Source organism: Mercenaria mercenaria, chromosome 12, assembly GCF_021730395.1.
Source record: "Mercenaria mercenaria strain notata chromosome 12, MADL_Memer_1, whole genome shotgun sequence".
Taxonomy (NCBI): Eukaryota; Metazoa; Mollusca; class Bivalvia; order Venerida; family Veneridae; genus Mercenaria; species Mercenaria mercenaria.
Window position 1 is genome coordinate 23,273,221 of NC_069372.1, and position 27,173 is coordinate 23,300,393.

At 36.6% G+C, this 27,173-nt stretch overlaps 1 protein-coding gene across 2 annotated transcripts in view; it reads right to left on the bottom strand.

The window, feature by feature from the left end:
• Positions 1-6,410: 6,410 nt before the first annotated feature.
• The window catches only part of LOC123534324 (kinase suppressor of Ras 2-like), a 58,315-nt gene continuing 37,552 nt past the window's right edge, over positions 6,411-27,173 (bottom strand). For both annotated transcript variants that reach the window (XM_053519441.1, XM_053519440.1), the window contains 10 exons: positions 26,676-26,727; positions 26,107-26,202; positions 24,204-24,295; positions 23,455-23,545; positions 19,575-19,663; positions 18,717-18,813; positions 16,085-16,218; positions 15,256-15,393; positions 14,274-14,403; positions 6,411-13,770 (listed from right to left, as the gene is read on the bottom strand). In XM_053519441.1, coding sequence (XP_053375416.1) covers positions 13,609-13,770; positions 14,274-14,403; positions 15,256-15,393; positions 16,085-16,218; positions 18,717-18,813; positions 19,575-19,663; positions 23,455-23,545; positions 24,204-24,295; positions 26,107-26,202; positions 26,676-26,727 — 1,081 coding nt within the window. In that variant the 3' untranslated portion in view covers positions 6,411-13,608. The remainder of the gene's footprint in view (positions 13,771-14,273; positions 14,404-15,255; positions 15,394-16,084; positions 16,219-18,716; positions 18,814-19,574; positions 19,664-23,454; positions 23,546-24,203; positions 24,296-26,106; positions 26,203-26,675; positions 26,728-27,173) is intronic.

Sequence of the window (27,173 nt, forward strand, 5' to 3'; positions counted from 1 at the left end):
TTCGAGCCAAAAATAAGGCCTTATGACGCTTTAATGATGATTCTTTTATACTTTTAAAGTCTTTCTTTTTAACCTTTAACCTGCTATATATCTAAAACGGACTGGTCCATCATTCAGTTTGGGCAATACCATTTATTATTAGAACGGGTGTTTAACTGAATAACGGACACTGCAAACCATGATTAGCCTGCAGACTGATCTTGGTCTGCATTGGTCGCAAAAGCAAAATTACATGTTTCCAGCAGGCTAAAGGTTAAAAACACTTTCTGTTCTGATCCCCAACAAGTAGCGAGAAAACAAGAGCTGTCCATAGGACAGCCAAGCTCGACTATTCGAAATATTGTCCCAGAAAGTCAAGCTAGATGGCTACACAAAGAATCGGCTCAAACGTAGCAGCTGCGTACATGAGGCAAAGAAACTCAACCGAGAGTTCAAAACTGAGCTGAGCATACCAACGACTCCACTAGGTTGTGAAGACATTATAAACCCACTAGCGAATGATCTGTCCTCAGTGACTGTGAGTCTTGCTGTTCCTCGTCTTGACCGCGGGAAGCAAGAGGATGAAGGCATTTGGAAGAGCCTCACACTTGCTATGATCAATGAAGACTATTTTCCGGAATCATGGACACATGTCAGAACAGACGGATCAGCCACATGCGCCGTCAAAGATTGAGGAGCAGGAGTTTTCATTCAATACCCTTCTGGCTAGAGAGAAACACTACATGCAACCACAGGAAAACACTGCAGCAATTACAAGGCAGAGACTGAAGCACTCATGAAGGCCGTCTCAATGGTTGAAGACTCGGCAGAAGAAAAGCTCCTCAGTCGTCTTTCTCCCAGCTGCACTGTCTGTCATGGAGGCTCTGATCAACAATAAAGCTCCGCAGCTAGCCAGGAGAATGCAGAGCCTGGGTATAATCTGCAAAGTAGCACTTCAGTGGATTTCATCTCATTGTGGACTTGCAGGCAATGAAGAGGCAGACAAACTGGCTAAGCTAGGAGCTCAGTCAGAACAACCAACAGAACCTGTGAGTTACAAGGAGAAAGTTACCATCATCACGGCACTAACGAGACCAAGGATGGAGGAAGATGTATTTCATCTCCTTGATCGGTCTAAACAAGTGATGATGGTCAGGCTCCGCTCAGGGCACAACAAGCTTAATGCTCACATGTACAAGAAATACAGACTGACATCATCGCAAACTTGTCCATGTGGTGAAGAAGATCAGACTGCGGAGCATATACTTCAGAGATGTAAAAGGCATGACCAGGAGCGAGCTGCGACTTGGCCGATAGATACCTCAATCCACCAGAAACTGTATGGAGGCATTGAGGATCTGCGGCATACCACAAGTTTCATCGAGACTGCTGGTCTGACAGTGTAGTCGCGAACGACAAGAAGAAGAAGAAGTCCCAAAAGCAGGAAAATATTACCAAAAATGTTAAATATCAAAAGAGTTTTAAGTTCAAAAGCGGACATAATTTGACCAAAATGCATATCAGAGTATGGGACTTGCTGCTATCAACTAGTTTTATAACCCTGAATACACATGACTGTGAAGTTTCAACTGAATATCTGCATTAGTTTTGGAGATAGTAACTTGCATGTAAGGTTTTGCATGCAAGTTACTATGTACAAAAAGGGGCATAATTCGCCCAAAATATAAGTCAGAGGTATTGGACTTGACCCAGAAGGTCAGAGTTATGGGACTTGCTGCTATTAACTAGTTTTATAACCCCGAACACACATGTGAAGTTTCAATTCAATATCTGCATTAATTTTGGAGATAGTAACTTGCATGTAAAACTTTAACCAGAATTTTCTAAGTCCAAAAGGGGGCATAATTTGCTCAAAATACATGTCAGAGTTATGGAACTTGACCCAGTGAGGTAAGTAATTGACCTAGAAAAAGAATAAATAAGTTTCAAAGCTATATGCCTTTAAATAATAGCTGTATGTAAACTTAACCAAAGTGTGACGCCGACGCCGACGCCAGGGTGAGTAGAATAGCTAGACCTAGACTATTCTTCGAATAGTCGAGCTAATGAGATGTCACAGGAGACAGCGCGCTCGACTATTTTGATGCTAGATATTGAAATTGGGTACACCTGAGGAAGTTGGAGCTGTCACTGTAGTGTTAAATGACTCACATGTGGATGACTATATTGGACAATAGCTTAAGTATCAAAAATTAAACCTTTTTAAATCATTAAAAAGAACATAATTATGGAAAACTTCTGCAAAAGTAATGCACCATGTGTCATTAAATGTGACTTATACTTCGGAACAACTATTTTAATTTTTAATCGAATCTATTTAGTATTATTGGAGATACAGAAGAAGTGCATCGCAACTTGAACCAGAAATTCTTTTAGTATTAGTATAACTCAGAACATACTGGTGCCCCATAATTATTCCCCTGGGGTGAAAAGAGGCCCTGCCCTTGGGTCCAAAGTTTTACATGGACTTATATGGAAAAAAGCTTTAAAAATCTTCTTGTCTGAAAGTTCAAGGCCTATGCCTTTGATATTTTGTTTGTGTCATTGCCTAGTTGGTCTCTAACAAGATTGTTCGAATTATGCCCCTGAGGTGAAAAGAGGCCCCGCCCCAGGGGTCACTTGATATATCAATTATATAGGAAACTAGATGCCCACGGGCAACATGTTGAGCCCGTCAGCTGTCTAAAGGACTGGGAGTTGCACACGACACTCTGCCTCACTGAAGCAAACATTTATGCCAAATAAAAAAAAGGATTGCAAAAAATTACAATACAAGTTATTTGTAGTAACAACAAAGGGAACTGAATCCAAAAATAAAAAATTGAAGCCAATACACAAAAATCCTTACCAGTAGAGATAGGTCAAAAACACCTCAAAATTGGATGTAACATGCCTGTTGTACTGCAGAAAAGTGGTCTTGATTTTTCCCTACGACCTCTATGCATGAAGAAGAAGTGCTCCGGACAAAGTCATTCTTGTATCTGACTTCTGACATTTGACCTCTAAGTGTGACCTTGACCTTTGACCTAAGGACCTGGTTCTTGCGCATGACACTCCGTCTCATGGTGGTGAACATTTGTGCCAAGTTACATCAAAGTCCCTCCATGCATGAAGAAGAAATGCTCCGGACAAAGTTGTCATTCTTGTATCCTTTGACCTCTAAGTGTGACCTTGACCTTACACCTAGGGACCTGATTCTTGCGCATGACACTCAGTCTTATAATAGTGAACAATTGTGCCAAGTTACATCAAAATCCCCCCATGCATAAAGAAGAAATGCTCCGGACAAAGTCATTATTGAATTTGACCTTTGACCTCTAAGTATGACCCTGACCTTTGAGATAGGAACCTGGGGTTTGAGCAGGACACTCCGTCTCACTGAGGTTAACATTCATGCCAAATTAAACAAGATTGCTCCATGCATGTCAAAGTTATGGTCCGGACAAATAAATCCGGACGGACGCACGCACATACACCGAACAGCCATGGACAACTATGACTTGGCTTCCGCAAGCGGGCTCGACAAAAATGCTTAAAATATTATCAGATCATATTTCCTAGACAGTTTAATTATAATTACCTGATGACCCCAAGTGATAAGGGGTCACCCGACTGTGACCTTGACCTACTGACCTACTTGTTTTTTAAGATACAGCCTTGATATTTGGACGACATGTACAGTTTTGCATACCGATCTTAAAACTGACTTTTAGTGACCAAGAATATGAGCTACTGACCTACTTTCTTGTTCTTTAAGCTTTAGCAAAGAAATTTGTTCAAACAAGCAACTTAACTCAGGTGAGCGATATAGGGTCATCATGGCCCTCTTGTGTTATCTTAGTAGGTGGGCTTGATTCTGTACTTCTGTTTTTGCCCGATACTCCATTTTCACCAAAGTTATACTTGTTTCATCAGGCTAGTTTCACATTAATAATTATTATTTGGTATACTTGCACAGCTTGGTGCATAGCCTGATCAGAACATCGTGCCACATTTTGATGTACTGATCATGTGATTGGGATAGAATGGTGTTAACGAATCAAGCCCGTCTAGTGATAAAATTGATATAGCAGTAATTCGGCCGAAAAGAAGTTTTCACGATTGAAAAAAATTATGAAGTGAAATCAGTTCACACTGTGATTCTTAGCTATAGACCTGTATCTTTGGTGTAACATGTCATGTTATGATATTTATCCACAGAATTTGATAACAGTCGTGGTCTAGACATGAAATAGCATATTCAGATAGTTCAACATGAACATTTTATGCCAGATATAAATCAATTGATGAATGGCAAAACACTAGAGCTTGCTGGACATTGGCACCCCCTACCCATCCCTCTGCCGAAGCGAGTTTCTTACAAAAAGTGGCCAGGTGGCACAAAAGCAGTTATTTGCCCTTAACTAGCCCCACTACTTGGTGGCAATGTTTTCTTAACATTTTTCTAAGGAAACAATAATTTGAAGTTATTGGTAGTTCTGCATGGATGACAAAGATTTAAAGTAATTTGAAAGGGGACCACCCAAGGAATATTCCTCTGTTATTTGGTTGGATCTGGTTTGGTTGTGAAGGAGATTTAAAAAAAACAAGAGAGCCATGAAGGCCCTGTATTGCTCACCTGACCTATCGACCTAAAGATCATCAAGATAGTTTCATTAAGATATGGTCATAAATGTGGCCTCTAAAGTCTTAACTTACATCTTCTTTGATTTGATCCGGTGACCTAGTTTTTGACCCCACATGACCCAGATGACAGTCATAAATGAGTGTTAACAAGCTTTTCCTTTGATTTGACCTGGTGACCTAGTTTTTGATTCAACCTGACCCAGACTTGAACTTGACCTATAGATCATCAAGATTAACATTCTGACCAAGTTTCATTAAGATATGGTCATAAATGTGGCCTATAGAGTGTTAACTAGCTTTTCCTTTGATTTAACCTGGTGACCTAGTTTTTGTCTCTACGTAACCTAGATTCAAACTGGACTTCGAGATCATCGTGATTAACATTCTGACCAAGTTTCATGAAGATACAATCATAAATGTGGCCTCTACAGTGTTAACAAGCTTTTCCTTTGATTTGACCTGGTGACCTAGTTTTTAACCCCAGATGACCCAATATGAAACTTGTCCAAGATTTTATTTAGGGTAACATTCTGACCATGTTTCATTAATATTGGGTCAAAATTGTGACCTCTAGAGTGTTAACAAGCTTTTCCTTTGATTTGACCTGGTGACCTAGTTTTTAACCCCAGATGACCCGATATCGAACTTGTCCAAAATTTTATTGAGGGTAACATTGTGACCAAGTTTCATTAAGATTGTTCAAAATTGTGACCTCTAGAGTGTTAACAAGCTTTTCCTTTGATTTGACCCAGTGACCTAGTTTTTGAAACCAGATGACCTAGTATCAAACTCATCCAAGATTTTATTGAGGGCAACATTCTGGCCATGTCTCATTAAGATTGGGCCAAAATTGTGACCTCTAGAGTGTTAACAAGCTTTTCCTTTGATTTGACCTGGTGACCTGGTTTTTGACCCTAAATGACCCAATATCCAAATCGTCTAAGATTTTATTTAGGGTAATATTCTGACAAAGTTTCATTAAGATTGGGTCAAAATTGTGACCTCTAGTGTTAACAAGCTTTTCCTTTGATTTGACCTGGTGACCTAGTTTTTAACCCCAGATGACCCGATATCGAACTTGTCCAAAATTTTATTGAGGGTAACATTGTGACCAAGTTTCATTAAGATTGTTCAAAATTGTGACCTCTAGAGTGTTAACAAGCTTTTCCTTTGATTTGACCCAGTGACCTAGTTTTTGAAACCAGATGACCTAGTATCAAACTCATCCAAGATTTTATTGAGGGCAACATTCTGGCCATGTCTCATTAAGATTGGGCCAAAATTGTGACCTCTAGAGTGTTAACAAGCTTTTCCTTTGATTTGACCTGGTGACCTGGTTTTTGACCCTAAATGACCCAATATCCAAATCGTCTAAGATTTTATTTAGGGTAATATTCTGACAAAGTTTCATTAAGATTGGGTCAAAATTGTGACCTCTAGTGTTAACAAGCTTTTCCTTTGATCTGATCTGGTGACCTAGTTTTTTTACCCCAGATGACCCAATATCGAACTCATCCAAGATTTTATTTAAGGTAACATTCTGATCAAGTTTCATTAAGATTGGGTCAAAACTGTGACCTCTAGAGTGTTAACAGTCAAATTGTTGACGACGGACGGATGGACAGGGCGATCACAAAAGCTCACCTTGAGCACTTTGTGCTCAGGTGAGCTACAAATTGTGGAGGACGAACAATCAATGGACGTCCAATGCTCCTGAAAGCTCACTATGAGCACAGAGTGCACAGCTGAGCTATATATTTTATCAAATAACAACATAACTAAAATTTACAATTTTATGATAAATTTTAATTTTCCATAATCATTTATTTTTATATATATACATAAGACTTAATATTGCACAAAACATACTTTAAAAAGGCTGGAACAGATATGAGAGAAGACATATCACCCTTTAAACAACATACATAGATATCATCCTTAACATTACAGTTCTAGTTCTGTCACAAACAAAAGAAAAAAAACAAAATATAACTTTTTACTTGCCCATGCAAGGTATACAATAACACTTCTATTTTACTGCTGATCTGAGGGAAAGACAATGATTAGCATGTTACCTAAATTTTATGCCAACAGTGATGCTGGACTATCCCAGAGTCTCATACAAAACTTAAACGAAAGAATACCAAAAGGGCTTAACTTTCTGCAAGGGAAAAAACTGAGTTGTGGTTAAAACAACTTCAGGTCAAATTTATTTGAAACAACGACTCCAAGTTAAATATATTTATCTTACTAGAACATTGTTTTTTCCTAAACCTATTTTTCATAAAAGCTTACAATTAATAGAGAGCTGTTTGTAAAACATGTATGCACCCCCTCCATGATGGGTTGTCCTATTTTAGTCACATGGTTACTATGACCTTTACCTACTAACCCTAAAACTTTATGGGTTATCCAGTTCACTCAATCATGCTACCAAGTTTCAAAGTAACAGGTCAACTGGTTCTTTAGTTATTGCATGTAATAGTTTTACAAGGTTCAAGCCCCTGTGACCTTTGACCTACTGACCAAAAAAAAAACGACAATGATTATGTTATTTTAACAGGTATTTCACTTACATAATGATAAGTAACCTCAGTGTTGAGGATATGTTCTATATCAAGTGTTAATAGTTACTCTGACATATTGTATATAAAAGACATGGAAAAGGATCAGGTTTCCAGACATTGGGTTTTCCTGGGTGAGTCGAACACGTTTTGGAAACCTTTGATGAATTCATGTGAACTTGTAAAATATATTCGAAGATTGTTCATAAGCATATGGATAGTGTGTTTTATTAAATCACATGTATCTATGGCTTGTCTGTTTAAACATGTCATTGCTAAAAAGATGTGTCTCGCAAATCGCTCAACAATGTCTGTTGATATTTGATTTTATGTAGTAAATAGATAGAACATATATCTCTTCCAGAGTAGACACCAGATCCAATAATGAGTTTCATGTCATCTGAAACATTTGAGCCACGCCATGAGAAAACACACACAGTGCCTTTGAAACCAGTCCTAGCAGCCACACAGTCTGGTCAGAATCCATGCTGTTCGCTAACACTTTCTCTAATTACAATAGGCTTTGAAAGCAATATGGATTCTGACCGGACTGCGCAGATGCGCAGGCTGGTAAGGATCCATGCTGGTTGCAATCGTACTATGTTGGTTTTCTCATGGTGTGGGTCATTTTATAAACCATTTCATCCACATAACATCACATGCTGCATCATGACATCATCACAAAATTTTGAGGTCACAAGAGTTCATGTAAGCAGGATTTAAATAATTCTATGAGAGTTACATATTTCTATAACATTTAATATTAAGGTATGAATACGTCCTGTTGTACTTTAAGAACATCTTTTGATTTTATTGAAGTTTATCTTTGACAAGAATTCCCTATTATTTATAATTAATACACTTCCACATTCAAGTGCCAGTAAAAAATATCGTGTGAAAACATTTAATTTCAAGCGTGAAAACATTTTATTTCATGGGACTAAAATTGTGTTTCCACCAAAATGGCTATTTCATGGGATATAAATTTGAGGATTTGACCTTCAAACATAAAATTCATCTTCCTTATACTGTTTTGTTTTGTTGGAATTAAATTTTGTGGACCAACAACAACGAAATCCAAGAAAAGTAGCCCCCCCGCCCCTCCCCCGAAAAAAAATAATTTTTACTCTTCATATTTCAAAAATTCAGTGAAACACATGTAATCAATTTCCCTACATACATGAGAATGAGCAAATAACTGATAAAGACAATCATTACATAGATTTACCGTACTTATACTAATTATAGCCTCATAACATTACATTTTTTTTTTGGAAGTAAATATTTGTATATATTTTGTTATTACATTGATTATAGTAAGAATATTAACGTACCGTATACATTACAAAGACATCACAATTATCAGCACTTGTAACTTTGGAATGTATCTAATTTATCTCTCTACAGCATTCGTTACTTACAAATTATTGCATGTTTGCTGGTACCGTCAAAAATCACAACTTATAAGAAGGTAAAAAACTGTTGGCTTAATGTAGAGAACCCATAACGACAATGGTAATTTCCGTTTCATTTACTTTTCTTTGAATGTGATTTTGGAATTTTCCACCGAAACCATTGCTTGTATGGACTAAATTTATCACCCAAACATGTCTAAATAACAGACAAGAATATATATATATATATATTTTTGTTGGGTTTAACGTCACACCAACACAATTATAGGTCACAAGGCAACTTTCCAGCTTTGATTGTTGAGGAAGACCCCTAAGTGCCCCTCAGTGCTTTACTTTATCACGGGCAGGCACCTGGGTAAACGACTGGCTTTTTGTAAGCCAGCCGGATAACTTCCTCATGATCACATGAAGCACTGAATGCCCCGAGTGAGGTTCGATCGAACCCATTTTGGTGTGGGGCAAGAGATTTTAAGTCAGTGACCTTAACCACTCGCTCACGGAGATGAGAATATGGAATCCAACGGAAACTGCTGAATGCCGTTACAGGTCCACTACTTGAAAACAGGTTTACATGTTGAAATACAGGAAACAAGACTCAACATTGTGATTTCAAACAGGTTTTAATTCATTCGAGGAAAAATAAGGACCTTTAACTCTAAACTGCCAGAAGATTGATTAAGTGAACCGCGCCATGAGAAAACCAACATAGTGGCTTTGCGACCAGCATGGATCCAGACCAGCCTGCACATCCGCACAGTCTGATCAGGATCCACGCTGTTCGCTTTCAAAGCCTATAGCAATTAGAGAAACCGTCAGCGCACAGCATGGATCCTGACCAGACTGCGCAGATGCGCAGGCTGGTCTGGATCCATGCTGGTCGCAAACCACTATGTTGGTTTTCCCATGGCACGGCTCAAGTATTAGAAAAATTGCTATAACTTTACACTAATCCAGCCTTCTTTTTCTTCAGTTTTTTCCTTACCTTAAAACAAGAAGCTTGTAAGCTATTAAAACCACACTTATCAGAAACAATTCAATAATAAATAAATCTGTTATATACACTCTTTAACAACTACATGTACATAATCAAAACTAAGAACAAACATGTATATATCACACTTAAAAACACATAGATAAAAACAGTCATCACTTAAAAAAAACACATAAAAAAAAAAACAGTTAAACTTTCTATTCCTACAAATAAAAACAATAAATCTTAGGAAAACAGTTATGATGTATTTTAACGTCCAAAGGACAAAATGATCACATTTTATGAATATGCATGATAACATGTTCTATAAATATTCATGATATGACAAAAAAAGTTAATATTAATTAGATTTGTTAATATATGGACAAAGGAATACTTCATTTATTATGATATGGTATGTATTACACCAGTTTAACATAGATAGAATATGTCCGAATACTTCATAAATACCTTACATACACTGTGCATTTCTTTTTTTGGCTTTAACCCCTGCTGTATTTCTAAAATAGACTGGTCCATCATTCAATATGGGCAATACCATTTATTATTCGAAGGGGTGTTCACTGAAAATTTACTGACTGAATAGCGAACAGTGCAGACCATGATCAGACTGCACAGATGTGCAGGCTGATCTTGGTCTGCACTGGTCGCAAAGGCAGAATCAATCATGTCCAGCATGGTAAGGGTTAACAAATAACCAAATCTATATTATAAATGAAATGTACCATGGCTCTGCTCATAGCCCAAGTGTCAAAAACTGAAGATGAGAAACAGTAATATTTTCAGTAAATAAAAAGAATATTTCTCAAAACCAGTTAAAGTTTACCTAAAAAGCTAATAGGAAATTCTGCAGAAGAACTATTTTTCTGTTCATAAAATGAATTGTCCACATTTTCAATGTAGTGCCAGCTATTTCATTGTCAAGTCAGCTATTTTATTGTAGAGCCAGCTCTTTCAATGTAGTGCTAGCTATTTCAATGTTGTGCCAACTATTTCATTGTAGTGCCAACTATTTTATTGTAGTACCAGCAATTTCAATGTACAGTCAGCTATTTTATTGTACAGCCAGCTATTTTATCATAAAGCAAGCTATTTCAATGTAGTGCTAGCTATTTCATTGTAGAGCCAACTATTTCACTGTAGTGCCAACAATATCATGGTAGAACCAGCTATTTCATTGTAACACCAAAAAATTTCATTCTAGAGCAAGCTATTTTACTACAGTGCCAGTTATTTCACTGTAGTTCAAGCGGTTTCATTAAAGTTCAAGCTATTACATTCTAGCGATTTCAAATAAAACCAATCACATTTCAAATGCCCAAAATAGATCATAAAGATCATACTAAAAATATTTTCCATACTTCTTGCTCTAGCCAAAAGTTTGGAAGGCATATTCTTAAGGCATCTTAAGTGTTGAAACTATGTTACAGAAACATAGACATGTATGACAAAAACAGGCATTAAGTATAAGCCATATTTCAATGGTTTGTAAATGTAAATTGTTTGTGGAAATGAACTAGTTTACTGAGTTCTTCACAGAAGTATTAAAGGAACAGTTTCAGAAACTACATAAAATGTAGACTTGCCCTATTAAAACTGCCATTGGTTTTCAAGCCATCTATCTTTCAACATAAAATTAAACTGAAAAACAAGAGGGCTATGATGGCCCTATACTGCTCACCAGAGTTTCACACCTAAACCAGTTTAACACATTGCATTTCTGCCAAATAACTTTAAAAACTGGCCTGCCTATTCAGAGGTTTTGGAAGTTTTTCAGAAATAGAAAACTATACCAACTCTTGGCAGCCATTTTTTTGACAAATCAGAATCGGTTTTTAACAATTTTGGTAGAGAGTCACAAAAGGAAAATTTCTGTGATATTATTTTCAAGCAGGGCCAGTGGTTTAAAAGATGATGTTTGGAGGTTTTTCTTCTTTTCAAATTTGTGCCAGCAGTTTCTGACAATATTTTTTAAATTTACCACTAAAATCACCCAAGACAAGTTTCATCAATTTCCTACTAATGGTTTCAGAGGAGATATTGTCTGAAAAAAATGTTGACAGACAGAAGACAAACAGACAATGAGTGATCAAAATGGCTCATCTCGAGCACTTTGTGCTTTGGTGAACTAAAAACTCCTACAGTGAAGTATAGATACCATCCCCATTATAAATACTCAAGTTTTCTATGCTTGTTAAATACCTCAATGATGCTAGTCAATTTTCCCCCCACTGGCCATAGAATTTATGTATATATGCACGTCATCGTTACAATGCTGATTTTTCATCCACTGTGAGAAGTATGTCATCAAAAATTAAAATCTGATTCAGTTGTAAATAACCGTTCATAACCTACCTTATGCTCTGCTAAACAGTAAAAAACCTCAGTTTTTCACAATTAAATTTACTTCTTTGAACATTTAGATGTGTTTGCAATCTTGTGACAATGTCCATTAGTATAGGTATATTTTTTTAAATTCTTTACACCTACAAAAAAGTAACTTCCTACCATGTTTTTTAATTAATTAACCCTTAGCCTGCTGCAGGCGAATTTAACAGCCTTTGCAAACAGCTTGGAACCAGATCAGACGCCGATTAAATCGGCGTCTGATCAGGTTCCAAGCTGTTTGCTACTCTGACAATATTTCTTCCAATTTTGGAGCAAACTGAATGAACTTTACAATTTTAGCAGACGACATTTCCAGCAGACGACAATTCATCTAGCATGCTAAAGGTTAAGTAAAACTATCACATACTTACCATAATGATGTAATCTAGTACTGCCAAACAATGTAGGACTATCTGGTAGGACTATCTAAATTATTGTCATATTTTTCAAGCCTTACTGTGTTTAAGGCATAACTGTATACTTGCGACCAGACAATACGGCAATGTGTCATAATATAGAGTAAAACCTAAAATATAGTTACTGTAAGATAATTTAAATAAATAGAGTAGATTTACTGGTAGAACTGAAAATATAGTAGTAGTTTTGAAAAGTAATTGTACAAAGCGTTCCAAATAACGTACCGCTTTGACTTAATCTAAACTGCCGAATCACAGAAAGATACAAACATTACATTGTCAATTCTTGTAGAACTTGGAGAGATGAAAACAGACAAATTCTATTTCAAAATGGACTACCATATGGCTAAACTTTATCATCAATTTTTGAAGTCTGAAACTTATCCTCAGAATTAACCTTTGCTGCTAAATTTCTAAAATGGACTTGTCTATCATTCAGTTTGCCATGGGCAGTACCATTTATTGTTTGAAGGCGTGTTAACTGAAAATTTTCTGACTGAATAGCGAACAGTGTAGACCAAGATGTGCCTGCACGGATGTGCAGGTTCATCTTGGTCTGCACTGGTCGCAAAGGCAGAAGTACATGCCACCTGCAGTCTAAATGTTAATAACCCAAATTATTCATTTGGCTACAACCATCTTTATAGTCAATACCATTACAGTATCAAGAATTTGCTGAGCTGTTTGTCACTTTGGAAGTTACATTCATGCTACTTTTCTTTACAATCCATGCCAATTTAGATAACAGCTTAAGTAACAGAGAGCATTTTGAAGTTCAAACTTAAAACATTGATGACTACCGACCCAGATCTGCAGGTACAGTTGAAAGTCGATATCTCGAACTTGCTTATCTCAGAATTCCGGCTATTTTAAAGACATTTTTAAGTCCCGTCCTCATAACACGTACAGAAAATAGCATTTTAAGCCCTATTTCGGTTATCTCAAAGTTAAACGCTCAATCCCTTCAAATTTGAGATATCAAGTTTTAACTGAAGTTTCTTAATTCATTAACAGCGAGGATTACGACTTTGGTTTGCAGTAAGGCATTCTGACTTGACCTTGAGTCCATTTATAATTGTAATATATCATTCTACAATAAGTTGTTCCTAAAACTTGAGACCTAAAGTAAACAACCTTTTAACAAATCAGAATGTTTAATTCAAAATATAAAAAGATTTTTGGCTAATCCATTGCCAGGATATTTAATATCAGGATGTATGAAGTGAGTCAGCACTACGTGAAAGAAGGTGTATAGGGTGTGACGGACTTCGGGTAAATGGTTTCCGTGGTAACCGTTCCATGATCTTCAGCAGCTGACTAAAACTGGGTCTGTCATCCGGATTGAAAGACCAACATACCAGCAACATGTCCTAAAACAAAAATTCAGGTATTAGCAAGAGATGTTTGTAAAACACATAATTTTTATGCCCAAACACTAGCCTGTTAGAGGCTAAAGCGTAGATAATTACAAGTAGGTTGTGGCCTTGACTTTCTACCTTATGACCTACAAAATGTCGGGGGTCATGCACTGACCATAGGCAAACATTCTATGAAGTGTGAAGGCCATATGTGGCATGGGGGATGGGGTGGGGGAGGGTGCCAGATGGGTTCTGTGGTCAAGGCTAAAATCACCAGTGTGCAAAGAAAACAAGACTTCAGATAAAACAAGTGTTAGAGGGCACACTTCATAACCTCTGATGAAAAGACTCAATAACTGTCTAATACTATCATGCTTGGATGGGTTATATACATAAAAAGGACTACTTATAGTTTTGATGAGTAAATTTTAACTGCCTACACTTTATGATTACTTGGCCTTCTGAAGTTTCTGATATATTTAGAAACATAAAATCTTTACATTAGTATTACATACCTTAACTTCTTTGGATCCTTTAATACTGCCAAATGATGGTTTGAGCCCATGACCCACCTGCCATATGATGCTCTCTGGAGGCTGACGATCAAACGGCCAGTTGCCATTTAACAACTCGTACCATACAGTGCTGAAAAAAGTAAATATATATAAAATATCTACATGAACTATATCAATCATAATATCTAGACTCAGTTCTGCTGGATAAGAAACACACATTCTGTTACCAACTATAAATGTGTTTTCATATATTATCTATACCTGGCATCCTCATATTTAATGCATGTTTGTGTATGTTTGCAGGGTTAACAACATTTTTAGCTGTACTCTAGTTATGCAAGATTATCTTAACCAGTGTTCATGGATTCTGTAGCAGTACTGACATGTTCTAAACAAGTAGCAGACAACTTCTCCATATGACTTTGAAGTGAGAGATAAATCACTTCAAACAAAATGTCTAACATCAAATTGTCACAAGGTAACTGATACCCTGCCTTAAGATCAACCACTCCGCATCTCTAAAATTCATTTACTGTACATTTCTTAATAAATGCCACTGGGATAGTGCAGTATTTATTAAAATTTGTTCACTCTAAAGTTGGATTTATAGCTTATCTATACTAACAAAATGTACACAGATAATTAACATCCTTGATAAAACCGCCAACTTTTGCAAAATGTAATGCCCTTGGGGGGAGGGAGTGGGGGCATTGGTACAGGAATATATGGTATTCATAGACTTGTACTCTAATTGCTGCAGCATAAACATGTTTATAATGTATCGTTTTATACCTAACTTGGAAATATTAAAATGGGTCAAAGACATTTAGTGGCATAACCACAATTACCGTACATAAACAGATTTGTTTACCTCTATTTCTGACTGTGATATATAGATGAAGTAAGTATAAACAGTGAAAATAGAGAATGAAAGCTACATTGTACATAATACTGGGCTTTTACTTCTGTAAATTAAACTTACCCAAACGCATAAACGTCCGACATTTCTGAGAAAGGAAGTTCAGTGTTAGCATAGGCTGCCCCCGCCTGCAGGGACTTGATGATCTCTGGAGAGAGATAACACAACCAACCTGGTGGGATCTGTAGGCGATCTGAATGTCTGAAACAACATTTTTATAGCACATGAGTAAACAAAGTAATGCACGGTGTCATTTAAGATTAAATTATTCAAAACACCTCCTAAATAACTTTCTTTATTTCCAGTTTATTTCTTTGCTAAAACACTTTTAAAATAATTTTTCAACAGTATTACAGTTATTTAATGACACTGTTTTAACCTAATAAGGTTCCTTCCTATGTATTTATGGAGACTAAATAATTTTCAATAAACGTCCTGATAATCTAGATTAGGACTTAGTTTTACTTACTTTCATTCTTTCATTAAGAACATTCTGGGGTGAGAAAAGGAAGATTTTACACTAGAATGATTTTTTGTTGGGGTTGGTTGGTGTTTGGGGGGGAAGAGGGGGTGGGGCTTACACCACACCGGCACAGTTATAGGTGATATAGTGATTCTTTGGCTTTTCATGGCAGAGGAAGGCCCTTCAGGCATTATTTCATCACGAGCAAGCACCCGGGCAGAACCACCTACCTACCATATGCCAGCTAGATGGCAGCCTCAAATGAAGAATTCTTCGCCCAGGTGAGGCTTGAACCCACATTGATGAGTGGCAAGTGATCTGTCAGAAGTCAAGAGACCTTAACCACCCGGCCATGGTGGCCCCACACTTAAATAAAATCATGATTCTTCCTATTATATTACCCATTCCACAAAATTTGTATGTACTCACCTATTAGCATGACAGAGTTTGGTAACATTGAATAAACCAAAATCTGTGATCACAACTTTATCTTTGTCAAAGAAGATGTTCTTTGTCTTCAAATCTTTATGCACAATGCCTTTAGCATGCAAGTATCCCATGCCCTGTGAACAGAAAGGCAATTTTCAATCTAAAGCTTGAAATAAAACAAAAAATCTTCACTATAAAAGCAACAGAATATCAACCGTTAATACATATTAATACACTTATGCAGAAAATAAATCCCTTAATATCGTAGGCACAATTTTTTTGTTCAGTGCAGCTGCTTAATGGGGGTATTAATTCATGGATTTCAAATTTTGGAAGATAAAATGAATGGGAATTTTACTTGTTCATTAGGATTTTATTTTGCAGATAGACTCGATCGTGGAAAATCATCCCCAATGAAAACGAATGATTTCAAAGTATTTATTGTAGACCGGGTATTTCACTTTGCTTTTATTTTGCAATCTGATAGATGACAGTCTATTCAATGTTTGTAACAGTTGTTTTCCTTTGGGAAACGTTTCAGTTTAACCTTTAGCCTGTTAAATTTCTTCAATTTGGGCAGTACCATTTATTATTTAAAGGGGTGTTCACTGAAAATTTACTGACTAAATAGCGAACACTGCAGACCATGATCAGCCAGCACAGATGTACAGGCTGATCTTGGTCTGCACTGGTCACAAAGGCAGAATCACTTGCCAACAGCAGGCTAAAGGTTAATATTCGTGATTCTTTTCACAGTGCAAAAATTGCAAATTATTTTATTTCAGTGATACAAAATTTCATGCTAATTCATGGTGGTGCGAATTTCAAACTTTGAACAAGAGGGCCAAGATGGCCCTAGGTCGCTCACCTGAGTAACACACAATAACAGTGTAAACATGTTTCACCTAGTGATTTCATGGAGACAAAATAATATTCTGACCAATTTTCATTAAGATTGGACCAAAAAACGTGGCCTCTTGAGTGTAAACAAGCTTAGTCTTTGATTTGACCTGGTGACCTAGTTTTTGACCCTACACGACCCAGATAAAAATCCATCTGATATTTCATGCAGACAAACATTCTGACCAAGTTTCATGCACATCAAATGAACAAGAATGTTAACAAGCTTTTCCTTGGATTTGACCAGGTGACCTAGTTTTTGACCCCATATGACCCAGTTTCGAACTTAGCCCAAGAATCATCAAGATAAACATTCTGACCAAGTTTCATGAAGATAGGATCATAAATGTGGCCTCAAGAGTGTTAACAAGTCTTTCCTTTGATTTGACTGGGTGACCTAGTTTTTGACCCCATATGACCAAGTTTCAAACTTGGCCTAGGAATCATCAAGATAAACATTCTGATTAAGTTTCATGAAGATAGGGTCATAAATGTGGCCTCTAGGTTGTTAACAAGCTTTTGATTTGACCTGATGACCTAGTTTTTGACCCGACATGACCCAGTTTCGATCCAGGCCTAGAGATCATCAAGATAATCATTCTGTTCAAGTTTGTATCAAATCAAAGCATAAATGAAACTGCTATATGGCTGAAAGGGCCAAAATAGAAAATTTTAGAACCCATGATGGAATCTTGCCAGTTTTCGAAAGGAACCAAGGTCTTATTGTGACTTAAGTTGTGTGTAAGTGTGGTTAAAATAAAATATAAAATGTCACTTCTATCGTGTTCACAAGGTAAAAATTAACAAATTTTGGCTCTTTCATGGGTCAATCGGGGGCCCTAACTCCGGAACCTATGATTGGATCTGACAGATTCATCATGGAATCAAAGATTTATTGTTGATGAAGATATTTTGCAAGTTTGTATCAATACAAACCATAAATGAAGTCTCTATATGGCTGCAAAAGCCAAAATAGCAAATTTTGGCCCTTTAAGGGGCCATAACTCTGGAACCTATGATGGGATCTGGCCAGTTTTCGAAAGGAACCGAGATATTATGCCGATACAAGTTGTGTGCAAGTTTGATTAAAATTGATTGCAAAATGTGGTCTCTATCGTGTTCACAAGAAATTGTGAACGAAGGACAAAATGCGATCACAAAAGCTCAGCCTGTCACTAGTTTTACTTATCTGTTGGGATTTAATTTCTCAAATTCACTCAACCAAGAAAATTATTCCCCAATGAATATTAATGATCCACAGCGTAAGGAAACATAAATCTGTCGGGACAAGTAACCAGCCTCAATTAACTATGGCAACACAAATGAAGATTCTACTTCTATTCCATCAATTTTAAACAGCGTTTCCATACACAAAATTGATAACACAGTTTTCTGTTTATGTGTTTACTGCTGGAACTTTTAGTTTCCCCAATGACTGTCTCAGTTTTAGACATGCACTGGTCTGCTGAGTACACCTTCGGGACCAAGTTGCTTGAAACCTTATCTAACAGTTAAGTTGTGTCTCATGCAGATATAAAAATATACATCAAAACTTGTGAAAACAATAGATCATCTTGAAGACATCTGGTGCCTTTGAACAGTGACATGTACTGTCCAGGAAGAACTAAAATCTAACCAGAAAGCTTGACAGTGGAAAGCTTGACCAATGGATACAATTATCAGCAAACCAATTCTAACATGTGTATAAATAAAGATTTAGTTATGACTGTACCTGTGACACCTGCTGCGCTATAATGATACTTTTACTCATTTGAAACTTCTCTTTTCTTACATGCAACAACGTAAACAGTGAGCTGCCTCGACATAAACTGAAACAGTAAATGTAGAAATGTAAATTGTGAGTTGCCTCGACATAAACTGTAACAGTAAATGTAACTACGTAAACAGTGGGCTGCCTCGACATAATCTGAAACAGTAAATGTAACTACGTAAACTGTGACCTGCCTTGGCATAAACTGTAACAGTAAATGTAACTACGTAAACAGTGGGCTGCCTCGACATAATCTGAAACAGTAAATGTAACTACGTAAACTGTGACCTGCCTTGGCATAAACTGTAACAGTAAATGTAACTACGTAAACAGTGGGCTGCCTCGGCATAAACTGAAACAGTAAATGTAACTACGTAAACTGTGAGCTGCCTTGGCATAAACTCAAACAGTAAATGTAACTACGTAAACTGTGACCTGCCTCGGCATAAACTGAAACAGTAAATATAACTACGTAAACTGTGAGCTGCCTCAACATAAACAGTAAATGTAACTACATGAACTGTGAGCTGCCTCAACATAAAATGAACCGACTAGATGAAAACTGAAAGAATGCAAAAATTTTACTATTTATAATATACTCAATTATAACATTAATTACCAACAGAATTCTTTTTGTTTTTTTTTAATACAAATTCGAACTTAATACCATTCATTACTGTTTTGCTACTATTTTTTCATGCTTTTCTACATACAAGCAACTTTATTATTACCTAAAAAGTGTTATCATAACTAGGGAAAACTCAAACAGCCATGTCTGATGTACAAGCCTCACATCCAAAGAGATAAAACATTATTTACCTTGTTACTATAGCTAGATGAGGAGGTTTCATACAAGCTCCCATAAACAATACCAGATTCTCGTGTCGTGTTTTTCTCAGCATTGCAACCTACAAGAACAACATTCTGAATTTACGCAAGTGAAACCACAATATTTCACCTCTTTTTAAGAAGCTACTTGTGTTTAAATAACCAACTACAATGACTTCCATGATATACAGTCAAATTTCGTTCACTCGAACTCGGATAATTCGGACACCTCCCTTTGCTCAGACTCATCATCAGGTCCCAGCAAAATCCCTGTATAATGTAAGCTGTTCAATGGCTCAAACTGCTGATAACTCGAACAAATTTTGCCAGTCAGCTAGAGTTCCAGTGAACAAAGTTTGACTGTGTATACATGTTTCTCAGTGCCTGACTCTGAATTAGAGCTTTGCCAGTAAAAACGTTTTAAAGCTTTAACTAAAAAATCTAAGTTTAAAAGGGGCATAACTATGTCAAAATTCAAATCAGAGTTATGGGGTTTGTTTCTTCTAGTGTAGACTTTGATAGTAACTATTTTAAGTTTCAAGTCAATAGCTTTAATAGTAACAGAGATATTTGACTTAATCAAAAACTTTTACCAAAAATTCTAAGTTAAAAAGGGGCATAACTCTGCCAACAATCAAAGCAGAGTTAAGGGGATTGTTTCTCCTGGTGTAGACTTTGATAGTTAATAACTATTTTAAGTTTCAAGTCAATAGCTTTGTTAGAAACAAAGGTATTTGATGTTATCAAAAAGTTTAACATAACATTCTAAGTTAAAAAATGGGCATAACTCAGTCAAAAATCAATCAGAGTTATGGGGATTGTTTCTCCTGGTGTAGACTTTGATAGTAAATGACTATTTTAAGTTTCAAGTCAATAGCTTCGATAGTAACAGAGATATTTGACTTCATCAAAAACTTTAACCAACGGCGATGCCGACACTGACGCCGAGGCGAGTGCAATAGCTCTACTTTTTCTTCGAAAAGTTGAGCTAAAAAGAGGTCTGTATATACCAATAGTGACTAATTAATAGTATTGAACAGATTATTGTGAAATCATTAATATTCTATGCGGACTAATTTTCTTGGATTTTGTGGCCGAGTCAATCCATCAAATTAAATCTTAAACAAGAGGGCCATGATGGCCCTATATCGCTCACCTGTTATCATTGCACTTGAGGACAAGAAGGTCCTCAGAAAAAATATCTAAGTCCAAAGGACAGGAACAACAAAGGGAAGAAATTAAAGCAAAAAGGAAAAAAAATTCTTAAAAGGTACAGATATGTCAAAATACACCTAAAAATTGGAGGTACCATCCATGTTGTACCACAGAAAAGTGGTCTCGGTTTTTCCCTACAGCCAATAATAACAAGAGCACCGCCTTGCGGGTGCTGACGCTCATCTGATTTTTTTTGTATAATAGAAATATTGTCCTACCCATGATTTTCTAAGTCTAAAAAGGGCCATCACTCTTGCAAAAAGCAGGATAGAGTTATGTTTCTTGATGTACAGTGTCCACTTATGATGGTGAAAAACTGTTGCAAGTTTTAAAGCAATAGCTTTGATAGTTTATGAGAAAAGTTGACTTAAACATAATATTCAACCAAGAAAATGATTTTTCTAAGTCCAAAAGGGGCAATAATTATTGCAAAAAGCAAGATGGAGTTATGCTGCTTGCTGTACTGGGTCAGCTTATGATGGTGAACAAGAGTTGCAAGTTTTAAAGCAATAGCTTTGATAGTTTAAGAGAAAAAGTTGACCTAAACATAAAACTTAACCAAGAAATCTGATATTTTCTAAGTCCAAAAGGGGCCATAAATCTTGCAAAAAGCAGGATGGAGTTATGTTTCTTGCTGTACAGGGTCAGCTTATGATGGTGAACAAGTGTTGCAAGTTTTAAAGGAATAGCTTTGATAGTTTAGGATAAAAGCTGACCTAAACATAAAACTTAACCAAGAAAACTGATTTTCTAAGTCCAAAAGGGGCAATAATTCTTGCAAAAAGCAAGATGGAGTTCTGTTTCTTGATGTACAGGGTCTGCTTATGATGGTGAACAAGTATTCCAAGTTTCAAAGCAAAAGCTTTGATAGTTTAGGAGAAAAGTTGACCTAAACATAAAACTTAACCAAGAAATCTGATATTTTCTAAGTACAAAAGGGGCCATAAATCTTGCAAAAAGCAAGAAGGAGTTATGTTTCTTGCTATACAGGGTCAGCTTATGATGGTGAACAAGTATTCCAAGTTTCAAAGCAATAGCTTTGATAGTTTAGGAGAAAAACTGACCTAAACATAAAACTTAACCAGGCAACGCCGACGCAGACGCCGACGCCGATGCCGACAACCGCTCAAGTGATGACAATAACTCATCATTTTTTTTCAAAAAATCAGATGAGCTAAAAAAGTTACTAAAAACAAGCTATTTATAGTAACGTAAAAGGGAAGTAATTAAAAAAAAAAATGATTGTAAGTTAAAAAAAGAAGGATCTGCCAAATAAATCTGTTGACATAAATGAAAATTCAGATCAGTATCTTCATTAGTTACGGAGATATACCAATTTTAATTTGAAATAAAGGGAGGTAATTTGACACAAAATCAGTCCATAGTTATCTACCCTCATTGGCTCAGTCCAACTAATGACAATAATGAAATTTCAAATAAGTCCTGTAAGTACTTACTGATATAAATCCATTTTGATTACAATCAGGGGAGTTAATCAGATATAAAATAACTCTGGAACCTACGAATGGATCTGATTTGTCATGGAATCCAAGATTTATTGTTGCTGAAGATATTTTGGAAGTTTCTATCAAATAAAACCATAAATGAAGTCTCTATATGGCTGCAAAAGCCAAAATAGCCAATTTTGGACCTTTAAGGGGCCATAACTCTGGAACACATGAAGGAATGTGGCCAGTTCAAGAAAGGAACCAAGATCTTGTGGTGATACAAGTTTTGTGCAAGTCTGATTAAATTCAAATCATGAAGCTGCTATTGTGCAGACAAGGTCAAAATAGCTAATTCTGGCCCTTTCAGGGGCCATCACTCTGGAACCCATAATGGAATCGGGCCAGTTCAAGAAAGGAACCAAGATCATATGGTGATACAAGTTGTGTGCAAGATTGGTTAAAATAAAATCATAAATGAAGCTGCTATTGTGCAGACAAGGTCAAAATAGCTAATTCTGGCCCTTTCAGGGTCCATAACTCTGGAACCCATAATGGAATCTGACCAGTTCAAGAAAAGAACCGAGATCTTATGGTGATACAAGTTGTGTGCCAGTTTGGTAAAAATCAAATTATAAATAACGCTGCTATTGTGCAGACAAGGTCAAAATAGCTAATTTTGGCCCTTTCAGGGGCCATAACTCTGGAACCTGTAATGGGATCTGGCCAGTTCAAGAAAGGAATCGAGATCTTATGGTGATACAAGTTGTGTGCAAGTTTGGTTAAAATAAAATCATAAATGAAACCACTATCGTGCAGACAAGAAATTGTTGACGCACCCACGGACGCACGAGACGGACGAAGGGTGATCACAAAAGCTCACCTTGTCACTATGTGACAGGTGAGCTAATAAAAGACAGATTAAATTTCCAATGATCTCATGTTCTCAACAATTCTAATCTGAAATCCACAAATTCCTATCCCTACCAAACAGCCATTTTGGCCCAAACCACAAAACTTCAAGCTAACATAATGAAATAATTTCACATTATATATTTCCTTCGTCCTTCTCAATTTGATATCAATTTATTATAATTTATCTCTTTCGTGATTTAATAAATCATCTCAAAACTAGTTTTCAAAAAATGATCCTTTCGTTTTAATTAACTTTCATCAAAATAGTGCTTTGAATGAAAAACAAAATAATTTACCTCTAATTTAAATGCAGACAGTTGTGCAGCGTTGTCTGTGTCTGGGTCCATGTTTAACATCTTAATAGCAACATCACCATGCCACTGACCCCTGTACACATACATATACTTTTTTGTCAGTAAAAAGTGTTAAACTTAATAATCTGGGCTAACTTTTCAACAAGATTACAGACCTTTCTCTATAGATGACAGCATTTTGTCACAAACACAGTTCTGACCAAATGACTAACTACTTAAAATATGGTGAGAAAATCAGCTGATAAATAATGGCTTTCATCAAAATATAATAAAATTTCGATGTATGTCCAGTGCCCTTCTAATTTAAAGTAACTTCTCTGGCAGACCAGGGCTGGTAGAACTTTCTTGGGTTTCTTATGGTCCGACATCATGACAGTTAACATCAGGAAATAGATGTCTGTGCATGCGCTGAGGTTAACTGTGCTATTTTTATATCAGTTAAGTGTTGTGGACGATCGTTACTGGTTTCGTATTTCCCAACAAAATCTTGAAAGTATACTAATTTTTACAATTTTCACTACTTCAATATTGAAAGCAAAAATGTTTCACCTTGAAAAAGTAAATTTTCTGTAAAAAAATGTAATCGTTCTGCTGAAAGCCGATTTATACTTCTAAAGGCAACAAAAAAGCAATCAGTCGGTCATACTTCTTCACATTTTCAAGCTGCTTCAAGTCTAATCAATAGTAAGATATTCACTCCAGTTTCAACAAATCAAGAATTCTGCACTTACTTATACACAGTTCCAAAACGTCCCGTGCCTATTGGGTCGTCTTGAATCAACTCTTCATATGGAATGTCCCACTCCTTTAAAGCTACTGAAAGCTGTAAAACACAAATAATGTCTAAATTTAAAGTTTCATCTTTCAAGTCTGATCTTATGACAGACCAACCAAACCACAGGTTTTTTTTTTAGTTTCCAGAAATTAAGTAAAAAAACTTTTTTAATCATTATCAATTCATGGTTTATAATAAGATTTTTATCATGAAAAGAGTGTCAAAACTTCTATATTCTTTTCTTTAATAATTCTACTATTTTATTCATTATTTTTCCTCATGAGTCATTTGAGAGCTTAGCTGACTTGCTTAAACCTCATATTTTATGTTCCCATATGTGGACATCTCTACAGTTGTATAAAGACTTGATTGGAACATACAGTTCCACTGGTTATATTATTAGACAAGAGCTGTCTCCATAGGATGACACATGCCCCCGATGGCACTTTGAATGAATAGTTATGGCCGATGTTAGAGTTTAGGACCTTTGACCTACGGACCTGGGTCTTGCGCGGACATGTCGTCTTACTGTGTCACACATTCAGGCGTAGTTATTTTAAAATCCATGCATGAATGACAAAGATATGGACCGGACACGCCCATCAATGCACTATCATGACAAATGACCTTTAATGTCTAAGTGTGACCTTGACCTTTGAGCTATGGACCTGGGTCTTGCGCGCGACACGTCGTCTTACTGTGGTACACATTCATGCCATGTTATTTGAAAATCCATCCATCGATGACAAAGATATGGACCGGACACTCCCATCAATGCACTATCCTTTAATGTCTAAGTGTGACCTTGACCTTTGAGCTACGGACCTGGGTCTTGCGCGCGACATGTCGTCTTACTGTGGTACACATTCATGCCAAGTTATTTGAAAATCCATCCATCGATGACAAAGATATGGACCGGACACGAAAATTGCGGACAGACCGACAGACAGACGGTTCAAAAACTATATGCCTCCCTTCGGGGGCATAAAAATACAAACTAACTAGAAATGTGCCCATAGGACACGGATGCCCCCACTACATAACAAAGGACACAAATTTTTTCCTAGGCCAGGGGCCATAACTCCTACAATACTGAATGAATCCAGACGCGAAACCCCAGGTGCACAACTGCACATGCTGACCAACATTCCTGTAAACTTTGGTGACTCTAGGTCAAATACTGTTGGAGCTACGCGCGACACAACATTAAAATGACCAATTTTTAACTAAGTCAGGGGCCATAACTCCTACATGACTGAATGAATCCGGACGCGAAACCCCAGGTGCACAACTGCACATGCTGACCAACATTCCTGTAAACTGTGGTGACTCTAGGTCAAATACTTTTGGAGCTACGCGTGACACAACATTAAAATGACCAATTTTTTACTAAGTCTGGGGCCGTAACTCCTACACTACTGAAATGAATCCGGACGCAAAACCCCTGGTGCACAACTACACATGCTGACCAACATTCCTGTGAAGTTTTGTGACTCTAGGTCAAATACTTTTGGAGCTAGGCGCGACACAACATTCTCGGACTGAAGGACGCAAGGACGGACGGACAAGGGCAAATCTATATGCACTGCCCCCCCCTGCAAAAGTGGGGGCATAAAAATTATACCCGAAAAATTTCTTCTAATCTATGCTGATAAAGAATTATATATTTCATGCATGTCAGTTAGTTGTCCGAATATTCAAAGGCATTTGAAAATGATCAGGATCTGTACGAAAGACGAGAGAGGAATAGAAAATGCAATGGGCGAGAGTAAGTCAGAAACTTTGGCTCAACTTGATGAGAATTTCCTAATGAAAAAAAAAACAAAAACTATTTACAGACTGCAGTTAAAAATACTTACACTATAAACTCTTTTCCAGGTATGTTGACCTAATGGATCATCCTGGCTATCTACAGAGTCAACCCTGTCCAGCAGGGTCACTTCTGATGTATTACTCTACAATCAATATATTACACTATATAATCATATATTCATACACAACAAAGTAGTCCCAGTACAAGCATAGTTACATTCTACATAATAATTTTCTTTCATGATTAACTATATTAAACAGACGAAAAAATTCGTTGAAACACTCTGTACCTTTTTAAAGCAAATATTAATTTGGAAAGAAAACCGTTGCAATTTTTTCTTTTTAACTTTTTGAACAAGCAAACCAGGATATATATCAGAAATATTTTAATCTTTACACTGCTAGATTTCCATAATGAACTTGTTCATCGTCAAATTTGGACAGTACCATCAACTGTTAAAAGGGGTGCTTACCATAAAGATACTGACTGAATAGCGAACAGTGCAGACCAAAATAAGCCTGTACGTTCATGCAGACTGATCTTGTCAGCTCTGGTCGCAAAGACAGAATCAACTGTGTCCAGCATGATAATGGTTAAAAACAACTGAATACTTACATCAACAATAGTTTTATCACTGTCATTTGATGTATTTGTGCTTACTACATCTCTGTAAGGAAAACAAAACATGTACCAGTTATAAAATCCTATTCTATAAATATAATAGAAACATTTCTAATACTGGCTTTATGCATTCAATAACATTACTTTGAGTATGGCAAGTTGATTATAATTTTTGACCAGTACGAACTTGATTATTTACAAGATACCAGCAGTCTTTTCATAAACAAGTGACAGTATTGGAGCGGCAATATACAGAAGTCCCCTACAGGTGGAAAACTTTCAGTAGTGACCTTAACCTTTGACCAATAACTATGGGTCATGTGTGTGACACATACTAGTAATCTAATGGGAAAAATTTCTGTGTAGTAATAAACAAGAGGGTAATGATGACTCTATATCACTCACCTATTAAACTTGGTCTTGGAATCATCAACATAAACATTCTGACAAAGTTTCATGAAGATCGTGTCATAATTGTGGCCTTTGATTTGA